Source organism: Embiotoca jacksoni, unplaced genomic scaffold (assembly GCF_022577435.1).
Source record: "Embiotoca jacksoni isolate LCO1_2020_lvr unplaced genomic scaffold, fEmbJac1.0.p SCAF_1, whole genome shotgun sequence".
Classification (NCBI taxonomy): domain Eukaryota; kingdom Metazoa; phylum Chordata; class Actinopteri; family Embiotocidae; genus Embiotoca; species Embiotoca jacksoni.
Window position 1 is genome coordinate 3,770,112 of NW_027185229.1, and position 26,984 is coordinate 3,797,095.

The 26,984-nt window shown below is 46.2% G+C and overlaps 1 protein-coding gene across 4 annotated transcripts; it reads right to left on the reverse strand.

Annotated features, from left to right (window-relative positions):
* On the reverse strand, window positions 1-26,970 carry rassf5 (Ras association domain family member 5). Of its 4 annotated transcripts, none has more exons than XM_069156788.1 (6): window positions 26,128-26,970; window positions 13,170-13,297; window positions 4,241-4,354; window positions 2,994-3,318; window positions 2,786-2,901; window positions 1-2,561 (listed from the first exon to the last, which is right to left on the reverse strand). In XM_069156788.1, the coding sequence occupies exons 1-6, from the start codon at window positions 26,915-26,917 to the stop codon at window positions 2,418-2,420; spliced, it is 1,617 nt and encodes a 538-aa protein (XP_069012889.1). In that variant the 5' UTR covers window positions 26,918-26,970; the 3' UTR covers window positions 1-2,417. The 4 variants fall into 4 exon arrangements, with proteins under 4 accessions (XP_069012889.1, XP_069012899.1, XP_069012908.1 ...); XM_069156798.1 differs by lacking the exon at window positions 26,128-26,970 and adding an exon at window positions 20,529-21,479; XM_069156807.1 differs by lacking the exons at window positions 13,170-13,297; window positions 26,128-26,970 and adding an exon at window positions 9,446-10,517.
* Window positions 26,971-26,984: the final 14 nt, after the last annotated feature.

Here is a 26,984-nt window from a genome sequence, read left to right on the forward strand (position 1 = left end):
TTTCGATAAAGGGATTACCTTTTTATTTCATAATCATATTCTGTACATCTCTACTGATATATGTATACACACTTCTTCAAATAAAACTAAATAAATTGCAGAAAAAGCATCCTTGACATAATATCATGTGGATGGTGTGGGTCATGAAATAAATAACACACACACACACAGGCACACACACACACACACACACACACACACACACACACACACGCACACACAGGCACACACACACGCACTCCCAGGCACACACACACGTCCAAGGAGGATTTGTTGGAAAGACATGAGTGTTAAAGGGTGGTGAAAGGGAGAGAGGGGGGGGGGGGGGGGCAGAAAGAAAAATTACACATACAACACCACCCAAGAGACACAGATTTGCACACATGCAAAAAGCACCCACACATATTCTCAGGCACCTGTGTGCTGGAACACACTTGTACGTAGATACACAGGGGCACATGAAACAAAAGGCACTGCCAGCAGGAACAGCTTGGGCTTTGGGTGGTGGCGGTAAAAAAATAAATAAAAGGTCGACTGAGAAGCATGTGCTTATGGACAATAGGCCTCATCTATCAGGGTTTCTATGGAAGAATGAAGAAACATGAGTTCTTCAGTTAAACGCATACATTTTATGATACATGCACGCCCGGTATTTTTTTCTCCAAAACTAACATCAACCTAATTTTGCAGTTGAAATGTGTTATTTTACACGTGCGCTCAAATGCATGTCTTAAGACTCCGTCAGTGAGGCCCGATGAGGGAGCGCCGATGACACACTGACACTCATTTGAAAAAAACAAAACACTATTCACATTATCCTCACTGCCCGAGATGAGCACACACACGCCAACCGGTAGGAATGATACCAAACAAAATATTAATATTCATAATAACAACAAAGTTTAAACTTTGTCACTTCCAGTGTCTACATAATACATATGCATTGCAAACACATCATTGGTACATCATAGCCATTATCATGAATTTTATATATTTTTTTTTCTTTTAATGTGGGAGGTGGGGGAGATCAAAGAAAACATAAATGCATGCCCAGCCCCAGAGATGTGAGCCATTCATCGACCTGCATCTATACTGTATGTGCAAAATCTGTTTTTTACATACACCACCTTTGATTTTCTTCCAAATGTCTCTAAACCCTTTAAATTCCTCTCAGTAGATCTGTCCCTCTATGCTTTGGTGTAAAACTCCTCTCACATTCAAAATACAACCCGAATACACTAACAGTGTATGTAAAGTGGATCAGTAAAGTAAAGGTATGTGGATTGCCTCTCTGGAGATGCTTCATTTGCAGGTGGAGTTCATGCGAGGTTGGTCAGATCGGCATTTCAGATAGGACATGGGGAAATGATGTCACAGTTATCATCTGAGGAGAAGTGTGTCTTTGTGTGTGTGTGTGTGTGTGTGTGTGTGTGTGTGTGTGTGTGTGCAGGAGCAAGGAGAGAGGCTGAAGATCTCAACGGCGCACCTGACAGCATCTTCGTGTCTTCAAGTCGTTTCACATGGCAAATAAGAACAGATAAGCATGTGCTGAGATACGGTGGTGGAGGTGGAAGAGGCTTTTCTCTCCTCCTTTTAGGTTTTCTTTGTTCAACACACGCTCCCTGAGAAAAATCAGAGAATGGATCTCACTTTTTATTTTACACCTCCATTCCTTCTCGTTCTAAGAATTGAAAGCAAACAGCCTTCTGCTGCTCATCCTTACTTAAGGAGGAGCACCGATAGCCACTACGCACAGCCTGACCCTAAACACCTCCCTTATAGATCTACAAAACAAAACTTCTGGTGATAACTGATACGCCATTTCCAAGAAAAAAAACAAAAAAAAACAGACACACAGTATGATTGTCCTTCCGTCCCAATGAGAAAACAAAGTAATCATGCCTTCTTGTGTTCATCCTGACTGTGCAGGGGAGATGAGCTGAGAGAGACTCATGCATAAGTAACACTTGCAGTAGCAGCAGCAGCAGTAGCAGAAGAAGAAGAGGGAGTCCTTAAAAAGACATTTCAGTCCCAAACAAGATCTCAAGTTGGAGTAACCGAGCAGATTTTCCTGTGTGTGTGTGTGTGTGTGTGTGTGTAATTGTGTGTGTGTCCATGGCAATGTAATAAGCTGAAGGAGCCACACACCCTTTCACTTTCAACTGCTGATCCTCTTAGCAGGGAGCCGATGTATGGATGCTGGGTGGGTGGGAGGGAAGGAGGGAGGGAAGGAAGGGCTTGTATGCGTCCTGAGTAAGGATATGCTGTGTGATTTGTGTGTGTATGTGGAGCGCAAAGACAAGTTCAGTTCGGGCTCCGCTCTCTGAATAGATCACATAGTGCTGGAGGGGGTGGCGGTGTAAGGTAGGAGTTGGCCCCGGGGGGAATTCATAAGGTAACAGGTGCGGGATCAGGGGTCAAGGGTCATGTCGCTGTAGTGCCTGCTGTAGTTTCTGTCGGTAAAAGGCGTATTTTTGCTTCACTGCTCGTACGCGCTCCGTCTCCTCCTTCCCCAGGATGACCAGGAAGTTTTGGAGCTCAGGGACAGAGAATGCATGCCACTGCGGGAAGAGAGGGGAAATGACAGGAGCAGATTTATATACAGCAGCCTACACAATGCCCCTACCTTGCCAAATAAGCTTGTGGAAATTAGATACTAGAAATACAGATACACAGAATCTGCCAGCATAGCAAACATTGTGTGTGTGTGTGTGTGTGTGTGTGTGTGTGTGTGTGTGTGTGTGTGTGTGTGTGTGTGTGTGTGTGTGTGTCTAAGCTTCCTCACCTCCACCTCTCCAGTCTCGTTTTCCTTCAGGACAAAGCTGAGCTGCTCTGCGTCTGGTCCTGCAATCAACCTCAGAAGAAGAGGACGCTCACTCAGAGGAAGCTTCTGGAACAGGGCTGCACACGGAAAAACATTCTGTTTCATATCAACTCTTGAAAATGTTTTTCTGTAAAACATGCGAGCCGGCGACTGCGAGTCTTGTCCTCACCCTGTCCGTCGCGGTGCGTCTGCCTGTACAGCGCGAACTTGCGGGGATTGTCCAACACCATGAACTTCTTCAGCAGGCTCTGGATGACCTCTCTTGTGGTGATCAGAGAGGTGATGTGGAGATGCTTCACACAGTCGCATGGCAGGTAGAAGGACGTTCTCTTCTCAGCGTGATCGCAGTCCGCCGCCTCCTGGTCGTCCGATAGTGCTCGGCTGCGGCCGCCCGTCTGCCTGGACGCTGCCTCTGAGCCTGCCGCCGGGACAGTGACTGGTCGACTGAGCCTCAGGTGGACCTTGATGAAACCTGTGTAAGATCCATCCGAAGCCTGGAGCACAGAGAGGGAGAAGCAGATAAGACAGAGGAGATAATTCTCTGTTAGTATGTGTACCACAGCAGGGCTCGAGGGAAGTGCTGTATGTGGGTCTGCAAAATATAGAACAAACTCAAACCATTTGTTTTTCACATTTTTCAAATTTCAATGCAACTAGATAAACCAATTTATTAGTAAAAGCCTAGAAATACAGAAATTTTACTTTTCTTTCTTATATTTTATAGCCCTTCAATATCAGGAAGAAGATTGATGACACTCTTGTGCTTCTACTGTAAATGTGAAGCTGGGGCCAGTAGATGATTACTTTAGGTTAGCATAAAGACAACAACAAAAAAAAAAAACGTTTCCAAAGGTAAGAAAATTCACAAATAAGCACCTTTAAAACTCTCTGCTTTACGTGTTGTATGTTGTTTGTGTAATCTGTGCAAAAACCAAAAGTATAAAATAGGGGGTTTTACATGCTGCACCGTTTCCTGTTCAGGAGGGGTCATTTCCTGGAGTTTTGTTGTCCTTGTGAAGTTGCTAGTCAACCAGCAAATTAGCGGGTTGGTGTAGACATGAGACACGAGAGTCGTAATAATCTCCTCATATAAACGCATTTCTCAAAATATCAAACCACTCCTTTAAAGTCAGAACATGCAAGTTGTTTTTTAAACTCTTTTTCACCATAATTTTACCAATAAAATACATCAAATAAAACATATCACTATTTTTTTTTTTTTAAATCAAATTATGCCTCTTTAAAGGTTATGATATCCTACTTTTGTTGCCTCTTTGGATAATCACTTGTTAAAGAATGTCTCAGCTCATTTCCTGTTTCTACTGAGTAAATTTAGGGAAGCTGAAAGAAAATATAGTTTCATTGTTGGTTTGACGTCATACATTCACCTCCATCCAACATGATTTAAAAACTCACCAGTTTCATTCCATTTTCAGACACTTGAGCGTTGTACTCTTCTATCCTTTTCCACACCTCTTCCTGTGACAGGTCTTTAGTCCCTCCCTGCTCTTCCTCCTTTGGTTCATTCTGCTGTAAAAAAAAAAAAAGGAGCAAGTATTAGTTTTGAGGCGCTGGCATGAGCAGTGCGAGTATTTTATCTTGACCAGCAGATGGCGCTGCTTCAAACTGTCCTGTTTAAAACAAATGGTCTCAAGTTTATGAATAAATACTACAGAATGAGAAGCCCTTCCACCCCGCAGCCCTTATAAAAGGTGGATGGAGTTATATTGGGTGTCATATTTGTTTGAAAGTAAAGCCAGGTCCTGCAGGGTGATTTCACCCCCCTCCCGTCCCCCCCCTCCTCTCCTGCCCTCCATCTTTGCCATCCTCCCAACGGAAAAAGGGGATTCTCTGACTGCATCTGATCTGGATTCTTATTCACTAACTCAACTCTTCCTCCTCTGCAGCTCTACATAGGGACAAGAAATGTTGTGAATGGAGCTAATCAAGCATTCAGCATCACAGCTCAAGATTATTGACAGCTCTGCCTCCCTCTCCCTCTTACTCGTTTACCCCTGTGACTGAACAAGACCAAGAGGGAGAGGAAGAGAGAGGGAAGAAGCGATGCAAAAGGGGGGAGGAGAGGGAGTCAAAGAGTGGGAGGCAATGAAAGAAGCGAGTAAAAGGGGTAAGGAATGATGAAAGAGCAGCTGCTGAGCCAGCCTTAGCAACACAGAGTTTGACTGGGTTATTTATAGTACAGTGGGATGCATCCTCTCTATCTCACAATAGCTTTTTCCCCCCCTCCCTTCTACTGTTTGTTTGCATTTTGAGATGGGAGATGGAGAGCGAGTCAGCTCTCCACCTGGGGCAGGATTAGTTTCTGGAGGGGAGTCCTCAGGTTGTGATAAAGTCACTCTTTCTTTCTATACAGATGCAGCTTGCATAATATGCCCTCATGGTAAAAAACAACACACACACACACACACACACACACACACACACACACACACACACACACACAGAATGTCACCCATCACCAAGAGCTGGTAACATTGTAACATTTAAAATTCAAGGCTGATATTTTAACTGTTGTTCGGAAATATGTTTCCATGTGTGAATAGAAGCAGCAAGAACATGACAGCCTTTGATTTTTGTCCACGACGTCACTCAATCTCTTAGTTGCTGCTTTGGTCTCACTTTCAAACTCTGGCTCTCCTAAATGCAGTTATGGTCCTACGAGCATGTTGAATCTTCATTCAGCACCAGGACAGCAAAGAAAAAACATGATTTTACATCTGCTTATGTATCTCCGTGATGTATGAATCATCTCCCAAGACTTATAAACAGTCACCGTGTTTACTGACTTCATACAAATATAACTGAAGACATTTAATGGACCTCTGCTGGATACATGTTAAGCATGCGTTCTGTAAACCAGGGCTGTGAGAACAATCTGAGGGATCCGGAGGAGTTGGATCTTGAATTCCACAGCCTAAAGCAACAAAGTGAAAAGAACCTCACAGGAATTCCTGCATTTGTATGCGAGTTTCTAAATGTATCAGAGGCAGTGCCCTGCCCGCCCGCTCGCTCGCCCTGTCTGCATACCAGCGAGAGGGATCAGAGGACAATGGAGCGGGACAATAGGGCAGTTTTCGACCCTGGGAGTTTCACAAAGTCCACAAGAGTGGACCGGGTCACGGAGGAGGGAATGACCGAGGGGACACAGAAACAGTCAGACGTGAAACTAAATGTTGGTTCCTTAGCGCCAATTGTATTAGTGTACATCAGGGGTCTCCAACCTGTCGCTAACTACCAGTAGGCCGTGATCTAGTTCTGAGTGGATCCCAGAAAGCTTGAACAATAGGCGATGCAGGGTTTCCCACACAAAGACTTACTCAGGCGGGCCACCGAGCTATATTTGGTCATCAATTTCACCATTTTTTATTTATTTCATTATAAACCTGTCTGAGAGAACGACCATCAACACCATGGATTAAGAGTGGACAATCCCCCCTCCCTCCCTCCCTCCACCTGTGTCTGCTCAGAGCAGCAGAGGTTTAAGCTCCGCCCACAGTGAGACACACAGAGATCAGAGGACAGAAACACAGTAGAAACTCTCACACTGAGCTGGAAACAAACGGCTGCTCAGAAATTAGGCAAATAACATAAATACAATATCGAGTGAGAGGTCAAAGTCACACCGCTTTTCGGCTGAAGGCCGCGACTTTTCAAATTAAAAGCGCTCCAGTTTCACACAGCGTCCAGCCATATTCTGACTTAGACATGTGTTTCTTTCCTAATTGAAGGGAAACACTGGATTTTATTTGTTAAAATCTGATATTAGAACGCTTTATTTGACACTTTTCAAACCAGTTTGGCAACACAAAGGAGTCGTGTGCACTGCAGTAGACATTTAGCGAACATCTGTGAAACTATAGATACAGATAAAAAACTGTTTTTAATATCATATGTTTTAAACGATTGGCTGGAGCCTCAGGCAAACACCGTACCTGATGAGGCAGGTGATGCACTGATGTGTTCTCTTCACTGAGTGTCAGTCAGACAACTAAAGGTCCATTGTACCCCAAAAAAAACCACCAGCCTCTGGCAGTACGCGTATCTGCTGACTGTTGTGTCACTGTCTGACAACACCAAGAATATTACAGGTGACAGAGACAGCTCCAGACCACACTGTGCAGTTTGTCACTGTTAGTCAGACAGATGGAAGGCAGCTTTAATGAATGTGTAAGATATCTGACTGTTACATAAAAGTCACACACACACACACACACACACACACACACACACACACACACACACACACACACACACACACACGTATAAATGCCATGCAGATCCACACACACCCACCTCATGGGAGGTCATGGGACTGCTTGAAATGTCACAGCAAAGGAGGCAGCATTAAAATGTGTTTCAAACCTGACTGTGTGTGCAAGCAGAGCACCTTTTGGTTTACCTGAACGTAGACTAGATTGAAACCGCAAAGTGTGTGTGTATGTTTTTGTGTTTGTGTAAGACTGAAGTGATAAAGAGGCTTATCAGAACAATACCAAGTGGAAAAAATGTGGACAGGATTAAAAGAACACACGTCAAAACACCCCCCCACACACACACACCCACACGCACGCACGCACGCACGCACACACACACACACACACACACACACACACACACACACACACACAGATAGCACTTACTGGGTCAAGTGTCGGGGAAGAGAAGCAGGATGGAAAACATGCTGATTCTATTTCACAGCTCAGAGATCGGTGTGTCATCCCCCCCCCCCCCCCCCCCCACACACACACACACTTACACACTTATGCACCAGCATTAAAATATTCTTCATTATCAAAAGCATATGTACCTCTTATGATGAATGAAATGTATGGTGCAGTATTTTTATTATGCATATGGTCTCACTGGTGCAAATCTAACGACTTCTCATAGGGTTTTAATGTATAAATATGAATCATATTTTATAGCTTACTGCATGTTTTGTTTGCAATTGGGTCTGTGACATAACTGGCTGCTCCCTCAACAGTTTTAATTCACAAAAAATACGAAACTAAGTATTGTAGTGACTCCTCAGTAACAAACAGGCGCCTGCCTAAAGTGTGCTGTGTGTTTACAGGAGAATGAGTGTGCAGCCCACATGTGCATGTGGAGATGCATTTTTCATTTGACAGCGATGTAACTCATTCATATGAAGTAGACCAGAGAAAACTGCACATATCCTCTCGCCAACAGTGGTACACTCAGATGCACTTGCGCACACACACGCGCACGCACATTAAAGCTGGCTGGCTAATCTGGAGCAAAAGACTGAGCTCTGGAAATAATTCATAAAGAAATGAGGAGCTGTACTCCATCGCGCTGTTCTGATGAATGTGCCTCTGTGTACACTAATGGAGGAAGATTTATCAAAGCACTGACATGTTTAATGCCTGATACACCAAATTTAATGTCTGTGTTCTCAGGACGCCACTCAGATATTTGCATAGCTCTTTTCCATATTCAAACACTTTGCTCTGTGAAGAAGATCTACAGGATGCCAGAGAACGCAATCCAATTACTATCGAGGATGTAGAGCCATTCCCTCCCATGTTCACAGGTAACAACGCTGCTATATTATATTTTAACACTTTTTTTCCCCCCCGGCTATATATGGTTTCAGGTTCATCAGTCTCTGGCAGGCCAGACAGGCTAACCTCAGTACCCCTCTGTGTCAGCACGGGAGCAACCCTAACTCGCTGACAACACAGCCGGTCAATTATTCAGAGATTACAGCTCCTCCAAGTCAGACAGTGCGAGACGAGGACAGAAAGAAGAGAGCCCGGTGCGTTTTGCATGAATGCAAGTGTCTTGGGAGGCTTCTCAGGCTATCTCAGTGTTTTTCTCCTTTTGTCCTTTTTCGCTTTAAAAAGATAAAATCAGTCGATCACCTGCTGTGATAAAAACCCCGACAACAAACCCACAACACCCCACAGTAGTTATAGTCTGTTACACAATCATGTGAGGAGCGACCAAACGTACAGTAGAGCAAAAACTAAATCTCAGGAAGTGTTCCAACACATCCGAGGGTTGCTATGGTAACTGCAAAGTGCTGTCAAGTAGTTTGCCCCACACACATACACGCATACACACTTACTCCAGTGCAAAAGTATCTGCTTTGTTTCTACGGAAACGTCTCCCACACACTGTGGCGAGCAGCCTCGGTGGAATCTGTTGGTTGATATCATTAACTCAGTATCTCTGCAAACACGGTCAGAAGTGTGAGATGAAAGCACCCAGCAGCAGGTCTTCGCTCTCCTCTCCGTGTTTTCAGGCCGAGGTAAACCTTTAAAAGCCGTTCACTTGATTAAAGAGCTGCCCGGAGCCATCGGGGTTGATGAACGGGTCTGACAGGCCGGCAGATCAATCTTACATAATGCAGATGTGTGACAGTAACCCCTGCTACACACTCACACACATGCACACGCACACTGACCTGGAGGCCTGCTTACGCATGCACTTCCTCTCCTGACTTCTGCTTTTTGACTGCATGTTTTAGGTGTAAATTCTTTCCCAGCCCCACTGAAACAACAAACACCTTATCCATCTGAGCTCGTCCTGATATCTGTTTCATCTACGAGGGCGAGTGCTGGCCTGATTCTGTACCTTAGCTGCATGCTTGGCCTTATGGAAGAACGAGGTCTTGGCAGTGAAGAAGGTGAATTCCTCGCTCTCATCGTCCAGGCTGGAGTACCCGCTGCTCATGCTGTTACTGCTGGTCATGGAGGGGGTCAGCACCGTGTTGACAGTCATGTAGAGGTCCGAGGAGGGCTTCTAGGCGCCAGAGGAGCACCAGAGCGGCACACTGACAGCTTGAGGAAGTGCTCGATTGCCTCGAAAACGCAGGGCTGAAGTGAAGCTCAGCCACAATCAGAGTCCACAGGCATCGGACTCTCCTTAGCTCATCCAGAAAAAGTCAGCGCTCCTCTGATGAGGCATCCAGAGAGTCAAAGTCCCACCTGTGACAGCAAAACAGGTGGACTCGGCTCAGATTCGGTACTCTGGGTGCTACCGGAGAGGTGACCAGGAAATCCGAGAGCGAGCACAGACGTGTCACTTCCTCCTGACGTTTGTGTGTGTGTGCGTGTGCGTGTGTGCGTGTGTGTGTGTGTGTGAATCCTCTGACGCTCGTCTCACAAGCACACACAGATCATATAGTATCTGGCCATTTGCAGCTAAACATACAGACATGTACAAATTGCCTTGGATCACACACACACACACACACACAAAGGCACTCAGCGGTGTCCTGGAGTCAGTTTATAGGTCGGTTCAAGTTAACCCTGCTCACCTGAGAGCACCTGTTATACCCGCAAACAAATACTCATATAGGCACAAATGTCAAACCACATCCTGCTCTGGTGCTGCTCTGTAAGGACCCACTGCGAAGGAGCAGATCAATTCAAGTCCCCGTTGCAGAAGCAACTCCTTTATGCCGGCATTTATTTGTGTAAGCATCCATCCATCCCCGGAGTGAAGAGTGAACGGCTGGCTGCAGCAACAAGGCGTTCACAGATCCTCTCTCCTCTTCTGTCCACTGCTCCGGCAATACTACCGGGGAGACAGATTCCTCCTACTCAGCTTCTCTCCTTCTTACGGTCTTCCTCTCTGCATCCTCTCTGCATCGGCTTCACTCCCTCTCACTCTCTTGCAAACCTTGCTCAACCATCTGTGGTTTGTTATCAGCCTGCCAGCACCCTCCCTCTTTCTCCCCTCCCCTCCATTCTCTCTCTCTCTCTCTCTCTCTCTCTCTCTCTTCCTGCAAGCCACTGCACCCTGCAGAGCGAGGCCACTTCCTCCCACAGAAGACGACACAGAGAGAGCGAGAGAGTGAGAGCGAGAGAGAAAGCCTTGTAAGAGCGGCAGTGACAGGAAGCAGCACAGAGGCTGGGCAAAGATGGCTCCTCTGCTGCAGGATGCAACGGTTGAATAGAAACCATCAGTGAACGTGGCTTTTATGTTGGTCAGATACAGAATCACACGGCCAGCTGCGCTACCACTGCTCATTCTTGGGTGAAGGGATGGTGCTTCAATTGAGATGAAGAAAATAATGAACGATTGCCCTCTGCATGGCGATTACAGTGACCTTTAACCTCACACCGACCCCACAATCTGCCCTCTGCCTCTGGCAGTGACCCCCTCTTGTCACAAAGCAGCTAATGCCGCCTGTCACAGCAGAGATTGATCGTGTGCATCCGCACCTGCTGTTTTGAAATCTACTCAGACACAATGAAAGGTGAGCTCGTGTGCTGCGTGCGGGCGCCAGCATGCGGTGCACATGCAAAGACGGCGTGTCACTCCTTTTCATCGGATGTCTGTCAGGTCCGAGGCAGCCGAAGACTGATTACCTGCAGCTCTGCTCCTCGCTTCCATCAGTGTAATCGCTGAGGGAGAGGACGGCGAGCAGGGGGTGGGATGCTACAACACACACACACACACACACACACACACACGCACGCACGCACGCACGCACGCACGCACGCACACACACACACACACACACACACACACACACACACACACACACAGTGAAGAACACTCAAGTCGATAAAACCCAGTCTGTGTGCTGAACGTGTGTCGATGCATGTTGGGCCGATGGGAGATCAATTTCTGCTGATGCACACACAATAAGGCCTTCTAACAATAAAGGGGGGAAACACACTACCACACACACAGACACGCAAACACACACACACACAGCTATAAAACAGAGTAAAGGGAGAGAAGGGACTGCAGGAAATAAACTTCATCTCTCCTCTTGTCTGCAGCACTGGTGCCGTGAATGAAACCAAACCAGAGTGTGTGCAGAGACGAGCTTTAGTCACATAGTTCATATACCTCCGAGACAGACATCATCAACGCCAGCTTAACTCTAACTCGCAGCTTATTATCTTCGGCTAACGTAGCAGCAACATGACTACACAAATATGATATGGCATTATTTTTGCACCAGCAGTTGTGTTAACGTTCTAAGAAACGAGCATGTGTTTGGATTCAGAGGAAGACCTGATATTTGATCAGTTGCTTCTTGGCACCGAAGCGGAAGACAACAGACTTTCAGTAAAAATGTTTATCTCCTTCCTCACATGTTTCAAGAAGCGTTGTTGGGGGATTGCGTTTGCATTTGCTCATGCTCCCTAGAAGCGTCCGACGACATGGCACACGACCAGGGGTCTAATTTTTTTTATTATCTGTGCCCCCTGTGGCCCCCCCCCTCCCCTGCAGGCGTATAGCTGCTGACATTTTGCCGCAGGCCTGCGTGGTTAAACAACTTTCTCTCGTGCAAGTGAATCTGCATGTGTGTGTGTGTGTGTGTGTGTGTGTGTGTGTGTGTGTGTGTGGACCACATTGCGTGGGTGACTGCAGCCGGGTTGCCAGGGGCAGCATGCAGACTCACTCTTTCAGGTTCCAATCATGTGCTTCCACTAAGAGTGAGTGAGGCACTATTTTGAGGATGAATTTTACATAACTACTGTATCACTGATGTCCTGTTGCCTGTGCAATATGAGAAGATGGAAACATGGCAGGTTTCTTTCTAAAATACTGAAACAGTGAAGAATAAAAAATACATCAACCAGCGTATAAAACATCACTAGGGGAACTCAGCTATGCCATAATTGAGGTCTCTCGAGATAATAGGGATTAACCTAATTAGCTCGCCTTCATTTGGCGAGAGATGAGGCAGCGAGGACATCCGGATCCACCGCTGATTGAGTAAAACAAGACTGCAGGAGAAAAGACGACAGGGAGGTGAAACAGGTGCGCGAGGGCGGTGAGAGAAGTCATGAAAGTAAGAGAGCAGGAAGGAGAGGAGGAGGAAGAGGAGGAAGAGGAAGCCAGATGCTGATGTGATGGAGCACTTTTTGTCCTGAGAACATTCTGAGACCAAAAAAAGCAAATGAGCACATAAATTAATTCATAAGTAGAAAACCACGGGTGGTGGGGGGTGGAAGTGGAGGACGGTTATGTAAAAGTGTGGGCACGGAGAGATGCTGCAGGATGAACCCTGCAGCTACTGAGTCCTGACACACACACACACACACACACACACACACACACAAACAAACACACACACACACACACACACACACACACACACACACACACATCACACACACACAAACACACACACACACACATCACACACACACACATATACACACACACATCACACACACACACACACACACACACACACAAAGTTCAACACGTTCAAAGTCTTTGCTTTTCCTCTGTTGCCCTAAAAATGGCACAAACAGTTCAACACCTCCCCTTTTTTTAAAACTGTTATTTCCTCTAATATGATGTTGTTTGTGTTTGAAATGCTCACCTTATGCCGACCAGCTGTGGAGGAGCAGTGGCTTCTGGGAGATGGAGTTGCTCCGGGCTGTCTGTCCCTGCGGTTGCAGTCGAGCTGGACCTGACTCTCACACTCCAGGTGGCAGGTGTAGCTGCAGTCTGACGAGCACAAAAACACACACCGGTCAGAGAGAAGAGCATCAAAAAAACAATACAAACAGTGAACGAAATCACACACTGATCTATTGTTGTTGCCTAAAATCTCCGCAGCGTTTCCTGTCGGAGTGTGTGTTGGTGAATAGCCACCTGTAAAATGAGGAAGGATAGCCCCATTTTAAAAAAGTGTTGGCGTACCAAAACAACCTTTGCACAGAAAACCAGCTCCATCTAGTGGCCACCATAAGACTCACACTTGTGGAGAGTTTTTATGAGCAAAACTGACAACACATGTTTGTGTGCAGATGGATTCAAATTTAAGCCCGAAAACCAGGATTATACTATCAACCAAGCAGATTTACATACATTTAGACTTATCAGAGACTGTTTACCGTTTCATGCTGCAAATAGTTTCATGCACTCTGTGATCTTTTCACATGTAAGTTATTGTGTAACCACGAGCAGCATCTGCAGTAACCAGGCCTCTCGTGATGTCGTACAATCAAGGAATCAAAATTTTGGACAGGAATAACATCAAATCGTTGCCATGTTTATAATAAATTAAACATGTTAGGTTTTGATCATTTCATTACATTATTTTAAATGCTTGAATAATCAGGCTCAGTTTTGGGCTCAGTAACTCGTGGAGCATTCAGTGGGAATTGTAAGTTATCGTTACGTGACTCCTCATTTGGACAAACATCTTTCTCTTGTCGGGGGATCACCTTACCTACAAAACGCCAACTGGATCCTGATTTGACTCATTTTAAACTCAGACTGAAACACCGTTTGAAAAGGGATCAGTTTTGGAGTCAGGAATGATCTGGTGATCCTTTTTATGATTTGTTTCTTTAATCATTTATCTTATTCTTATCTGTCTGCATCTTCTCGTGTTCTGAATGTACAGACTTGAGTTTATTGTTGAGTTTATGATATGTATTTTAAAGGCCAATCTAGGGACGGCCATTGGTTTATGCTACAGACTTGTCCCCATACAAACAAACATTAAATAAATAAATCAGCTTAACCGAACAATCACACATTTGAGGTCCACCTGAATCTCATTTCATCCATCAGATGGCAGCAGATCTTCTAGAGTCAGAGACATTTCTTTTCTATCAACAAGTACAACTGCCAGACAAGTTGCAGTTCATAATGTAGACATTAAATCCAATGCGCAGAACAAATAGATAATGTAACACAGACACAATGCTTTCTGACAACGTATGGAGTCGCCCCACTTCAACATTCAAGGCCAACAAACATCACCAGTAGGGCGACTCTGATATGCTCGACTCTCATCTAGAAAAGAATAGGTTCAGCTACTTCCCCTAAAACTTCCCAAAATAGTCCTCCGTTGTTCTTTAATTTCTAGTTGCTTCCACATATGTCAAACCTCTGCTTGTTTATGCCTCGCAGACTTTATTGTGGCCACAGGCTTCTTCCAGTAAGACGCACAGCCTCATCTCCCTTCTCCTCGGCCGATGAGATAATCTGCGCTAAAGGAAAGCGAGACGGGCAACAAGAAAAAGAGAGAGAGAGCTGCAGTCTGAGGAAACTCTGAGTCAGATCCCTTTTTTATGGTCCTACAGCGGGAACGCTTCTTCAATAAAACACAGTAGGCCTCATGCCATCAGTGAGATGAATAAAAAACTATTTCAGCAATGTTCTGTTTGGAAGCCAGCACTTGAATGTTTGTTGTTCCCGAGTGCATCTCTCTGCTGCCGGATAAATAAGCTCCAGTTGTTTTCCTGTCTGCTGATATTAGTGGCTCTGTCTGCCAAGAGAGGAACACGCACACTCAGCATCAGCACCGTCACCATGGTAACAAGCTTCTTGATGACCACTGCTGAAAGAGAGGAGCTCTACTTACATTAGGTCACCGGCGGAGTGCTATGTGTGGACTTTTCCTGCTTGATAATTAGCTATAAAATCCACATTAACAGATATTTCTAAAAGCCTGTTGACTGCCGCTGGTTCAAGAAGGAGAGAGCAAACGAAGACGGGGCGGGGCAGCCTGCAGAGGTCACCGCATTGACGAGAGGAGGACAGACATGTGTGAGACAGAGACAGAGACAGAGACAGGGAGGGAGAGGCTGCAACGCCTCGCTGACAGGAGGGATGTGTTGAGGAAAGAGGAGAGTTCAGATAAGGGATGCTCTGCTTGTGACAGTTTAGAGGTCACTGCAGATAGAGAGAGAAAGAGAGAGAGAAAGGAAGCACACAGGGGAAGGGAAAACAGAAACTCCTTTCCTGTCCTGCTTTCCTTCGTTTCCTTTATTGATCTTTAACTGTGTCTTTGCATTTGCTTCTTCAGCTCTCATTGTCATGTTGGTTTTGGAAATCTGTGTTTTTCTCTGATTATTAATTTGAAGGTTTGAGAGCTGCGAGGCAAAGAGGAGCACCTCTCAAGAGCGGAAACCTTTCCCACGCCGATAAGACACACGGCCTCACCTTTACACATAAATACAAACACAAGAAAAAATGGCATTTCAGCAGTTTGGACCAAATATTCACAGAGCTGTTTGTGTGTGTGTGTGTGTGTGTGTGTGTGTGTGTGTGTGTGTGTGTGTGTGTGTGTGTGTGTGTGTGTGTGTGTGTGTGTATGTGTGTGTGTGTGTGTGTGTGCTGGCATGTAAGTGCGGATGTGTGTGCACGCCTATCGCATTACATCGTACCTCCCCGAGATGCAGTATGTGTGTGATGTTAATGAGCAGGTGGAGAAACTGCAGCAGTTGATCCATTGACCCAGAAGGCTCTGTGAAGGTTATGCAGGCGTGCTGACGCAGGCACAGTCAGGAAGAAAAATGAAGCACAGGAGTGAACGAGAAAGTAAGAGAGGAGGACGGAGTCAGCAGAAAGAACTGTGACTTCATTTTGAATGTGGTTGATTAAAAAAAGAAATGGAGACAAGCCCCCTCTCCGCCCCTCTGGACTCTACCTAGGAACTTATAGGGGGGTTTCCCCTTGTCTGTGTGTTGGAAAGTACGTTGTTTCACAGACCGTTAAATGGAGAAGTGGCTTGAATTTAAAGACAGAGAGGGAGATTCCCCTCTGTTAACCTTTTAGGTAGTTTTCTATTTAGGTCCATTTACAGGATTACCAGCCTACTTCCACGTTTTTACTCCAAATCAGGCCTCTGAATGACTTTTTACTCCTCAAAGTCTGTACTGAACCAGTGACAAGAGCCTTTGGTCCCTTTGATTAGAAATTACACATAAAACGTCAATAAGTGTCCTCATTGGACTGTAAACAAAACTGAATTGAATTGAATTGAATTGAATTGAATTGAATTGAATTGAATTGAATTGAATTGAATTGAATTGAAATGTTTTACAGCTTCTATGTGCTGCTGCTGCTTTGACCAGGACAACCCTGTGAAACAGTTTAACTCCCTGGCTAAATAGAGTTGTTATAAAATGTAGACACTGGCAGTGCAAACACACGTACACAGAGAGATTGTAATAAGACTGTAATGAACACTCATCAGCATCTGTTGCTGCTGCACCGAGCCATAATGACTAGAGTCTGTGTGTGTTGTCTCAACATGAAGAAGAGCTCTGGTGTTGTGTGTCGTCACGGTGGACCGGTCTCGGTTGCCCTGCCCTCCCTTCGTCTCCGAGCCCATCACTCCAGTCTGACTGCTTTTGAACCGACTCTGAGAGATCCAGGACGATGACGCAAGAAGAGGGAGATAGAGAGAGACGTAGCAGCCGTCGGAAACAACATCAGAGCATTGGGAGGAGATGAGCGAGCTCAGACGTCCAGTGTGTAAAGATCTATATGTGGCGGCTGTGTTAACTTCCACTGCTGCAGGCGGGTCGATAACACCCGCTGCGAGGGGAAGGGGGTTCAGGGTGGGGTGGGGTGGGGTGAGTGTGTGTGTGTGTGCGCGCGCGCGCTCGCGCGTGGGGGGGGGGGGCAGGAAAGGAGGAGCGTCAGTTGCAGTGAAGACAATCTTCTCCAAAGAGGACACTCAGATTGTTAAAGCAGTGTTCATGCTCGTCTTTCTCTATCTTCTAAAATCTCTTTTCTTTTATTTCCTCTCAGTTCCCATAATTGTTGGAAGGAGCCAGACAATTGTCCCAATTTCAGTTTCGTGTAATGAAACCCGAGATGCTCCATGGCATGGGAAGTTAGGGGATGTGGGTGGCTGTTATTCTTGGAGGCAGTGGGTGTGGGACAGGCAGAGGAGGGTAAAAACACAGATTAGCAGCGTCTCTCAGGTCATTGAGGATGTCTGTATGGTACCAGATAGAGACATAGTGTGGGGGGGGGGAACAGAGGGAGGAACATATTGTATTGACTCCTTGTCTGGTTTAAGACAGAGGGGGCACACAGGGGTTAGGTAGCTATAATATAGGGGCGAGGATATTAACACAGTCGGTAATGAACCTAAAGGGAGCTCTGCAGGTCTTATGGGGGAATTAAGAGCAACTTTGGGGTCGTTGGGGGGCTTTAACTAGTCTGATCCCATCATAGCGTACTTGGAACAGTTATCCATAGTCTCCGACTGCGAGGCTTATACGCACACACACACACACACACACACACACACACACACACACACACACACACCATGATGCACACACTACCATCTCTTCATCGTGACATCTGTGTTTTTTTATGATATGAACAGTCATTTTTATATTTTACACCGACATGCTTCATCTCCATCACTGACACTGTCTATTTTCTCCTCATTCAATACCTCCATCTGTGCAGCTACAGATGCTCCCTGACTGAACCAAACAAGAATGAGAGGAATCCAGCTTTGATTTGTTTTTTAAAGGCTTATTCTTTCCAGTGAGCAGTAAATAAATGCAGCTGAATGCTTAAAGGGGTGTTTTCATCTTCAAAATATATTTGTGGCTTATGATTACATCATTGCTGAAGATGTCATGGCTAATTAGATCACAGAGAATGTATTGTGAAGCCTTAACCAAGTATTACAACCACAGACTGAAAAGGAAGACAACACGGGCGTGCAATACCACTGATGACCACCAGGGGCGGGCACCAAAAACCTCTGGCTTCATTTGACTCCCATTCAAAAAGCGAACTAAACTTGATTTCATGTAAATCGAGTTCCACTTACTGCATTTATTCTGAACCTTTCAGCCATGTGTGATGGTTTTCATCTGTGATGGAGCCGCTTACAAATAGTTATCATGTAATCAATACTCCAATCTTACGACAACTGAACCATCTCCATGATAACTAAACAAATCTCATGCAGGCCATGAGATATGGTTGAAAGCTCCAGAATAAATCAAGTAAGTGGACTTTGAGTTAAGATATTTTTTTTGACCAATTTCCCATTATAGTACGATTTCCTTTTTTCTACTTCAAAGTTCAAGAATGAAACTTCAACTTTGATCACACTAATGTCCTGTGCAGTAAAATGTGTTACACAGAAAAACACTAAACTTTTCAAAAATATACAACAAAAGCCTATTTTATTATATTTAATGTTTGCTTGAATTAAATGAGTACTCCACTAATTTAGCACTGCACTTCCATTCAATTGGAAGATCCAAATAGATTTTAAAAACAGAAGCAGTGGAGACATATATCTTTGTTTTCAACACTGCATTTTACATTATCCATCATAAAAAAAAAGCACAATTTAGTTTCCTCCATTTGTAATCACCCTTTCTGCCTGGTAGATGTCCACATCTTTTAAACTCCTTCCTCCCAGTGTGTAACACGGGCTGTTGGTGTTAAACTGTAAGTCTCCAAGCTCAAACTGAGATAACCCCGACCAGATCACTGGGATTACTTTCTCACACAGAGATACCGACTTTCTCCACCTGCTTAGTACAACTCGGCACAAAATTGTTGGACTGGCCCTTTAACAGATTTTTGTAAACACTTCACATGCAGTAACACTGAAATATTGCACAGGTCGAGAGGAGCAAGAACTGTCGCCTCAAAGAGATTCGCAATCGAGTCAATAACAACAGTTTAACATTGGCCCTAAACAAATACTACCTGTTATCATGTAATATATTATATTTGAGACTTTAGTCACCAAGTTATCATATTTCTGTCAGTTCACAGCATCTAAGAAGATTCCCCAGACGGCTGGCATCCTCCACGATGATGATAACACACTTTGGAGGAAGATAAATATAGATTCAAGATGCGGTAGAAGAGGAACTGGGGGATCCGGTTTGGGCCAGTTTATGCTTAAAAAGGATTAATTGGGTTTCTTTACAGGGAACACCATCTAAAAATAGTTATTATCTGTCTGCAGTGATGTTAATGCCGTTTCTCGAGCTTTTGAGGCTGCAGCATGACATCACTCAGGTGGAGCGGTGACTCTCTTGATCGACTGGTCCCTGAGTCATGTTTGGTCAGGGTCTTATCAGGCTGACACAGGAGGGCACACACAAACAAACACACACACACACACACACACACACACACACACACACACACACACACACACACACACACACACATGTCATGATATGTTATATCAGCCGTCAGTCTCTTGTGGATGAATCAATGATTCTGCAGCATCCAGCCTTTTTTTTTTTGCTCCCCGCCACACTGAGTGCTAATGTTATATTATGAATTCATCACTCCGCAAAAAAAAAAAGGCATGAGCCAATCGTCTATTTTAGAGAAAACATGGGAAAAATCGATGCCATGCAGCCTCCAAGCAGACTCACTCTCATCTCAGATTTCTGCTACAAATATACGAAAGCCAATATGATAATTCACTTAGAAAGGATTTTCTAGACAGATTGAAAATGCGTTCTGTGTTCGTCTGAGTGGGAGAAGTCCTCTTTTCTGGAGCAAGAATACACTGTAGATGCTGCTGCTTTCATCTGACCTGTTTACAGACATTTACAACCCATCTGCAGCATCTGTCCTCGTGGTTCACACACGATCTCACACACATAGACACTATGTGCTCTTACACAAAAGCGAGGGGGATGGATCCACTGATAAAGGCTGTCGACAAAGATGAACAGGGCTTGAGGGCACTGCAGTTCAAAGATACACAGACTGGTGCACACAATACACAAATATTTTTGCCCGCAGCCGGCCTTTGAGGCCAACCCAGCTTGACCTGCCTAGTCATCACCTTTCCCTTTATTTATTTATTTATTTTCAAAGTCCTGACCTCTCTTTTCATCACCCCAAACTGATCGGCTTCCTTCTACTTCTATATCTCAATTTCCAGTTTGTAGCACTTGTGCACACTCCTGTGTCTCCATACCTGAGGTGTTAAGCAGAGATCCGTTAGAGGATGATCGGCGGAGGATTCGCAAGCTGTCACTCCAGGAGCGAGACTTGGGCAGCCTCTTCAGCAGCCGCCCCAGCCGCCGCGACACCTGACCGAAACAGGCGCTGCCGGCCTCCCCTTCCGAATCGCCCCTGACCTCCTCCAGGCACAGCGACACCTGGCCGAGAAAGCTCCTGCCCACCCCGACGCCTTCAACTGCCCCTGACCCAACCCCAGTGACCGACTCCCCCTTCGCCTCCTCCTCCTCCAGCCCCGGGACGAGAGGTGTTATCTGTGCCATGGATGGAGCATGGTGGCACCATCCGGCAGGCACCGTCCTGTGTGTAAAACTGTCGCTGGACCTCCTGTCCTGGCCTCGCCGGGCGTCCCTGTCCCTCTGAGGACTGCCCCAGCGCCAGGCCCCCCAGTGCCCCCCTCTGCCATCCCAGCGCAGCCACTCTGCCACCGGTGCCACGCTCCGAATAAACAGCCCCCTCTCCACACGCTCGGCCACCCCTCCACCTGGACTCCTCACACACTCCCCAATGCTCTCACCTCTTCCACTTTTTTTTTTTTTATCTCCCCGGGTCTACGCCTAAAATGGTCTTCCTCACACCTCAGCGCGCGGACATGAGCGCCGGATCCCTGATGTACAACTTGTTCCTCTCACGTCCTACTGTTTTCTCTGTTATCACTGCTCCCTCATCCTCTGTCCTCCTCTCTCCCTCTCTCTGCCGGTACTGCAGCACCCACACACTCTGCAGTAACAAACAGCCAGCTTAAAGAGACAGACACCCCCAAATCCCATCACTGTCCGAGCATCTCATTTCCTCACTCTTTCCAGCAACAGGAGCCGTTTTCCTCAATGGCCGACTTTACACACTTCATTCAGCAGCTTTTGGTTACACATCTCCATATAGGGCGCAGACGTCAGAGACGGTTACCGAGGCTACCTCCTGTCCTCTGTCTCCTTGGTGTGAAAGTCCACAGGCTGGTTGATGGGGAAGTGAGTCAGCCCCACCAGTCGCATATCTTGTCAGTGTGAAGGACATGCTTCACCTCGAGTGTGTGTGTGTGTGTGTGTATGTGTGTGTGTGTGTGTGTGTGTGTGTGTGTGTGTGTGTGTGTGTGTGTGTGTGTGTGTGTGTGTGTTTGTGTGTGTGTGTGTGTGTGTTGAGGTGATGCGCAGTCTGCATGTTATTAATATGCACTCTGAAGGAGAAAGAGCTGCTGGGAGTTCTCCTCCTGCCCTACTTCTAAAAGACTTTGGTGGAACAGGGTGTGCTCACTACTTTCTCTCCCAAGCATGACATAATCACAAGCGATGGTATGAAAAGGTTGTCCTCTGATCTTTTCCTCTCTGTTGTGTAGGTTGGAATATGATGTAACGTGTGTGTGTTTAAAACAATTTTTAAATCCAAAATCTCCATCAACGGACATGTTCTTAAGAGCGTCTTTGTCATTTTCTTTCTGCCCTAACCACCTCCTCCTCCTCTGCAGTCCTACTATCAGTCCTCACCAAGGGCAACCTAAATATAGCCTGCTTGAAAATCCCCACTGTTCTGCCATACATACAAGCAGAGCGGCAATGCACAGCGAGGAGAGATCAAAACATCAAGCAGGTCAATCAGCAAATTACAAAAAAATTAAAAACCTGATCTGTTTGCTCCATATCTCCAGCTTTATCTCATCCAATTAATTATAAGCAGCTTGATGGGAGACGATTCTGTCCTTTGACTGCCATTAAACTAACACTTGAAGAACATTGTATAGTAGAAGAAGAGGAGTGTAGCTCTCTTCAATACTAAAAGCAGCTTTGTATTCAGATTTCATTTGATTTTGAGTCAGGACACATGAGCTATGAAGGAATGTTTTGGCTCGAGTTTAGTTCGAACTATATTCCTTGCAGGTCTGGCAGAGCGGCAGCAGTGGTATGCCGGGGCAAAGAAGGTTATGAGCCATTTAACGCAACCCTCCTCCCATGTTTTCTTCTTCCTCTGTGAATGGACTTTTGAGAGAGCTGATGTGAAACGGCCCAGAGGGTTCCTGAGACAAGGCCCACACTGTGCAGAGGTGGGACGAAGGAGGAGATGGAGTTTAAGGACATAATACATTCCCCAGAGAGACATCAGGAAGGCCAGGGGGTGTAAAGAGGGGAGGGGAAGAGGGGAGCTCTGTGGCACATGTGGGGTCTTAAAGTCACTGATGTACCAGAGCTAACATTGCTACCATACATAGGTGATTCTGGTGAAATTGTGTTTTCCTGGGGATGGGAGGGGGTTTGTGTGTGTGTTTGTTGGGTGGGGGGTCGGTCTGATCTCCGGTGCATTCACCTCAGAGCTGTGACACAAGGAGCAGAGACAGAGGCTAACCGAAGCACACAGTAAGGTCTCAAATTCATCCAAACGTGGCAACTTTGAGTCAAACATAAATGTCAAAAAATAATCAGTTAAGTAATTATTTGACATGTATTATGCGTAATATGTAGAATTGTCAAATAATCAATTATTCATCAAACAAAAAGCTGATTCTCTAGTTACGATACGATACGAAGCGCTACGATAAAAAAACAAAATGATACAAAATGAAACGATATAAAACGAAACGATACGATAAACTTTATAGTCCCCATGGGGACTTGTGCTGCATTTGAATTCTGCATTTTGAACATATCATAACATTATTTATAAAAAGTACACTAGCTGCTTAATTTTTAACCGAGATTTGCTGTTTTCCTGACGAATATTAACTGAAGCCTTAATTAAAGGTGCTTTTCTAAAAGATGCAATTAATATCCTTTTCAGACATACATTTAGTATTTACAGGCAATTAGTAAACATCTAATTAAAAGATTATATCACACTATAATGTGGTTGAATTTAAAGTAATTAAATTCGTATTTTGCATTCCCATAAAGCCTTATTGGAAGCATCTATAGCTTCCTTGTGAACAGTTACCTTGACAACAACACATACTAATCCTTACAGTGTGACATAAGTTGTCATTAACAGTGTAAATACATAAATCTGCTTACAGCTACACTAAATCATGAACTGCTCATCTGGTGCTTGGATGCTGTACATTCAGCGGATAAGTGCCACTCCACTGACGTTTAAATGGCAGCCATTTGAGAGTGAATTGTGTAAATACAGCGAGGAGGGGAGACGACCAAATCCAGCATGTCAGGCCACTGGTGCCACCGCGACAGCACGGTTCCCCTGCAGAGCTTTACTTAAATATTAATCTGACGTCTGACTCCGAATGTCTGTCTGTAATCCCAAACGACTGCACTCCAGAGCCACATTAAGGAGGCTGCGATCCCTGCCATCCCGCAATCAAATCAAGACAGAGTAGGAAACAACCACTGACACGATGCGAACCAATCACAGTGTACAGATTTGGACTTTTGGATAAAAACAGGAGAACCTCGAACTCCCAAGACGAGTAATAAAGATGGAGAGAAAAAAAAAAAAAAAGACAGACAGACGAAAGCCAACAATCGAGACCCAGAGGACTGTACAACAACAGAGCAGCACACTGAGACCGGGAGCTGCGGCTGGATTGACAGATTCCTCTGCAGGGCAAGGCCACTACGGTCCCGGGGGAGCACCGGTTGCATGGCTCTTTCTATACGGCCGCATATGCAACAAAAGCCGACGCAGATAGAGGGAGGGAGGGAGATGCACTAAATAAAGGCAGAGGGAGCCGAGCAGCGAGACAAAAGGCAGCGAGTGATGGTTGTTTATGGCTGCGAGGCCTCCGTCTCTCCCTCCCTGTCATTTGATGGGTGTAGTTGAAAGACGAGCGTGCGTGCCTTTTCTATTTTGGTAGTTTTGGTTGCATATCTCCACCGAAATACCTTGAAAAGCCTACATTCGTATTGTCTAATGACCCCCCCCCCCCACACACACACACACACACACACACACACACTGAACCTCTGATGTTTTCTGAGAAATTAGTAAAAGAGGCAGGTACTGGCAGCAAAGTACAGCGAATTAGTTTGATCCATGAAGAATCTACAGCAGGGAGAAAAACATCAAACTTCGTGAAGTTCTTGGGCTGTAAAGAAACTGCGTGCGTGTGTGTGTGTGTGTGCGTGTGTGCGTGCGTGCGTGCGTGCGTGCGTGCGTGCGTGTGTGCGTGCGTGCGTGCGTGCGTGCGTGTGTGTGTGTGTGTGGTGCTCCAGTAATCTCTGCTCTCGCTCCAATGAGCCCTCGCTGATAGCACACTAAATCAGACAGCTCTGCAGTGCTGGACAAACTACTTCTCTTTTTCACCGTCTCTCTGTCCTCCGAGTGCTGTTAGCTCTTTGTCTCTCCTCATTTCTATCACCCTGCCTGTGTCCGGTTATCCCCAGATGCTCTCCACTGCCTTTTGTCATCCCCGTTTCCAGCTCCTTCCATTTCCTCTCGGTTTTCTTTCTCTATTTAAGCCACTTTGGTCTCCATCTTTCTCCTTTCTCTTCTGTTGCTTCATCTCACAGCTCTGCAGCCGCAGCCTCCTCATGACAGAGTGCTGCTGATGCAATGCCAAGTCAGCAGCCGCACGCACTCACCTATGCGTGTGTGTACATGCGCAGAGAAACCCCCCCCCCCCCCCCCATACACGCTCTTCAGGTGGAGGAACTCTGCTTCCAGCAAAACATGTGAGTGTTTCTTATTCCAGCAGGATTAAACACATCCCTACGTCGCCAAGTCGAACTGACTTGGCTCAAACTTTCAGTGTCCCAGAGCTGTGCAGGTGGGAATGAGGTCATCACAGTCTAAACAGATCTCATACAGCATGTCAATATGTGACCCACAAGTACATTAAAGCACAATATCTGTAGAAATAATGGCCTTAAATAGGCCATCCATTAAAAAAAATAAAAAAAATCTCATTAAACACATCCTCATCCTCAAGCCTGATCTCCACATTTATTTAGTCAGTTTGATGTTTTCTTGCCAGTAACTGCATCTTAGACCCCCCCCCACCCCCGCCCCCGCCTCCCTCCCTCCATACCCCTCCACCCCCCACCCCCAAAGCATCACTGAGTGTTCTCCTAGCTTTCTCTTTCTCTGAGCCGAGGTTACGATTCACAGAGTGGTAACTCTGGGAGGCAAAAGCTGGCAGGACAAGATAATGGGCTTTCCATGGAAGGATTTTGGGCTGAGTCTGTGGAGCAAAGCGTTGGGAAGTGTCCCTCCCTGTCATACTGGCTCACTCACAGACGCACATGCACCACCTTCTTGTGTGTGTGTGTGTGTGTGTGTGTGTGTGTGTGTGTGTGTGTGTGTGTGTGTGTGTGTGTAAACATACAACCACCAGTGTGGAAGAGTTTTATCAGCCGGCTCCATGTGCCCTTCAAAAAATAATCCAATAGAAGCAACACGGAGACCTTGAAGTTAAAGCAGCCTGCTTTCACCAACAGCAGCTCACGAGGGCAAAATAAAACACAAGCTACCACAGAAGTAAATGACGCGAAGCATTAAGAACATGTTTTAAAACCACATGCGTGTCAGTGGGTAACTAACGTCCCTTATTTCCACTGGACGAGGACAAAAATGCAGTAAAGACAAACAAAAAAAAGACATGTTTTGTAGTAACTTACTTTGACACTTGAGTGCCTGCGCAGTGATCTGTCGGCTGCAGGCGTCACACCAGTCCTGCGTAACGGGCTTGGACTCGAAACGGTGTCCCTCGCCCTTCTCGGTCCTCACCCGGGGGTCCATGCCCCGGGGGAAGATAGTCCAGGCCTCCCTGCGGTGAGGTTCGGTGCGGGCCAGCTTCACCACTCCGGTCCTGCCCTGTGTGAGCCGCTCCAGCGGGAGCCCGCCGCTCTGTCCTCGAGCTGAAACCGCGGAGGAGATGCCGTCTCCATTCCGAGAGTCCGGTCTCCCGTTTGGCGCGTCCCGGTGCCGTTGCGCTCTTTTGTGTCCACTCGCAGCCGGTCCGCTTGGCATGACATTGACGCCCCCCTTCACAGAGTTTTCCCTCCGGCAACCCGTGTTGTGGTTTGAGTCACAGCTGATTACGCAGTCATCCGTGATGTGCCTGGTTTGACTTTCTCGTGTCCCGCCGGTGCCCCCGTCCGTGCCCGTGCTGCCCTCCTGTCTGTGCCGGTCCGAGCTACGTGGCGCAGCAAGGGCGGCCGGAGCCCCGCATCCTTCACAGGGCATCATCCCCTCTGGTCCCGGAGACGAGGGATGAGTTCCCGTTTCCCCCTCAGTCGTGATCGATCCGCTCCCCGAGCTCCTGCTGAACATCATATTCTCCCAGGACGACTTCCTCAGCGGCGCGATTTTCTTCCTGCCGCCGGACAGTTTGAGGAGCAGGATCTGCGGTTTCGAGTCCAGCCCGTGTGGACCCGGGTGCTGCCCCACCATACTCACAGACGCCATTACCCTGTCCGCCTCTAATGCGTGTGTGTTGGGCTGTTTGGAGTGTGTACAAAGTGTGTGTTTTCAC

What these genes read in the sequence shown, in the direction of transcription:
- rassf5 (XM_069156788.1), bottom strand. Translation starts at nt 26,917, where the DNA reads ATGGCGTCTGTGAGTATGGTGGGGCAGCACCCGGGTCCACACGGGCTG. An exon ending in GCAGGCACTCAAGTGTCAAA is followed by an intron (nt 13,298 to 26,127) that starts GTAAGTTACTAC and finishes TGTGCTCGTCAG; the next exon opens with ACTGCAGCTACACCTGCCAC. An exon ending in CCACAGCTGGTCGGCATAAG is followed by an intron (nt 4,355 to 13,169) that starts GTGAGCATTTCA and finishes TTTTTTTTACAG; the next exon opens with CAGAATGAACCAAAGGAGGA.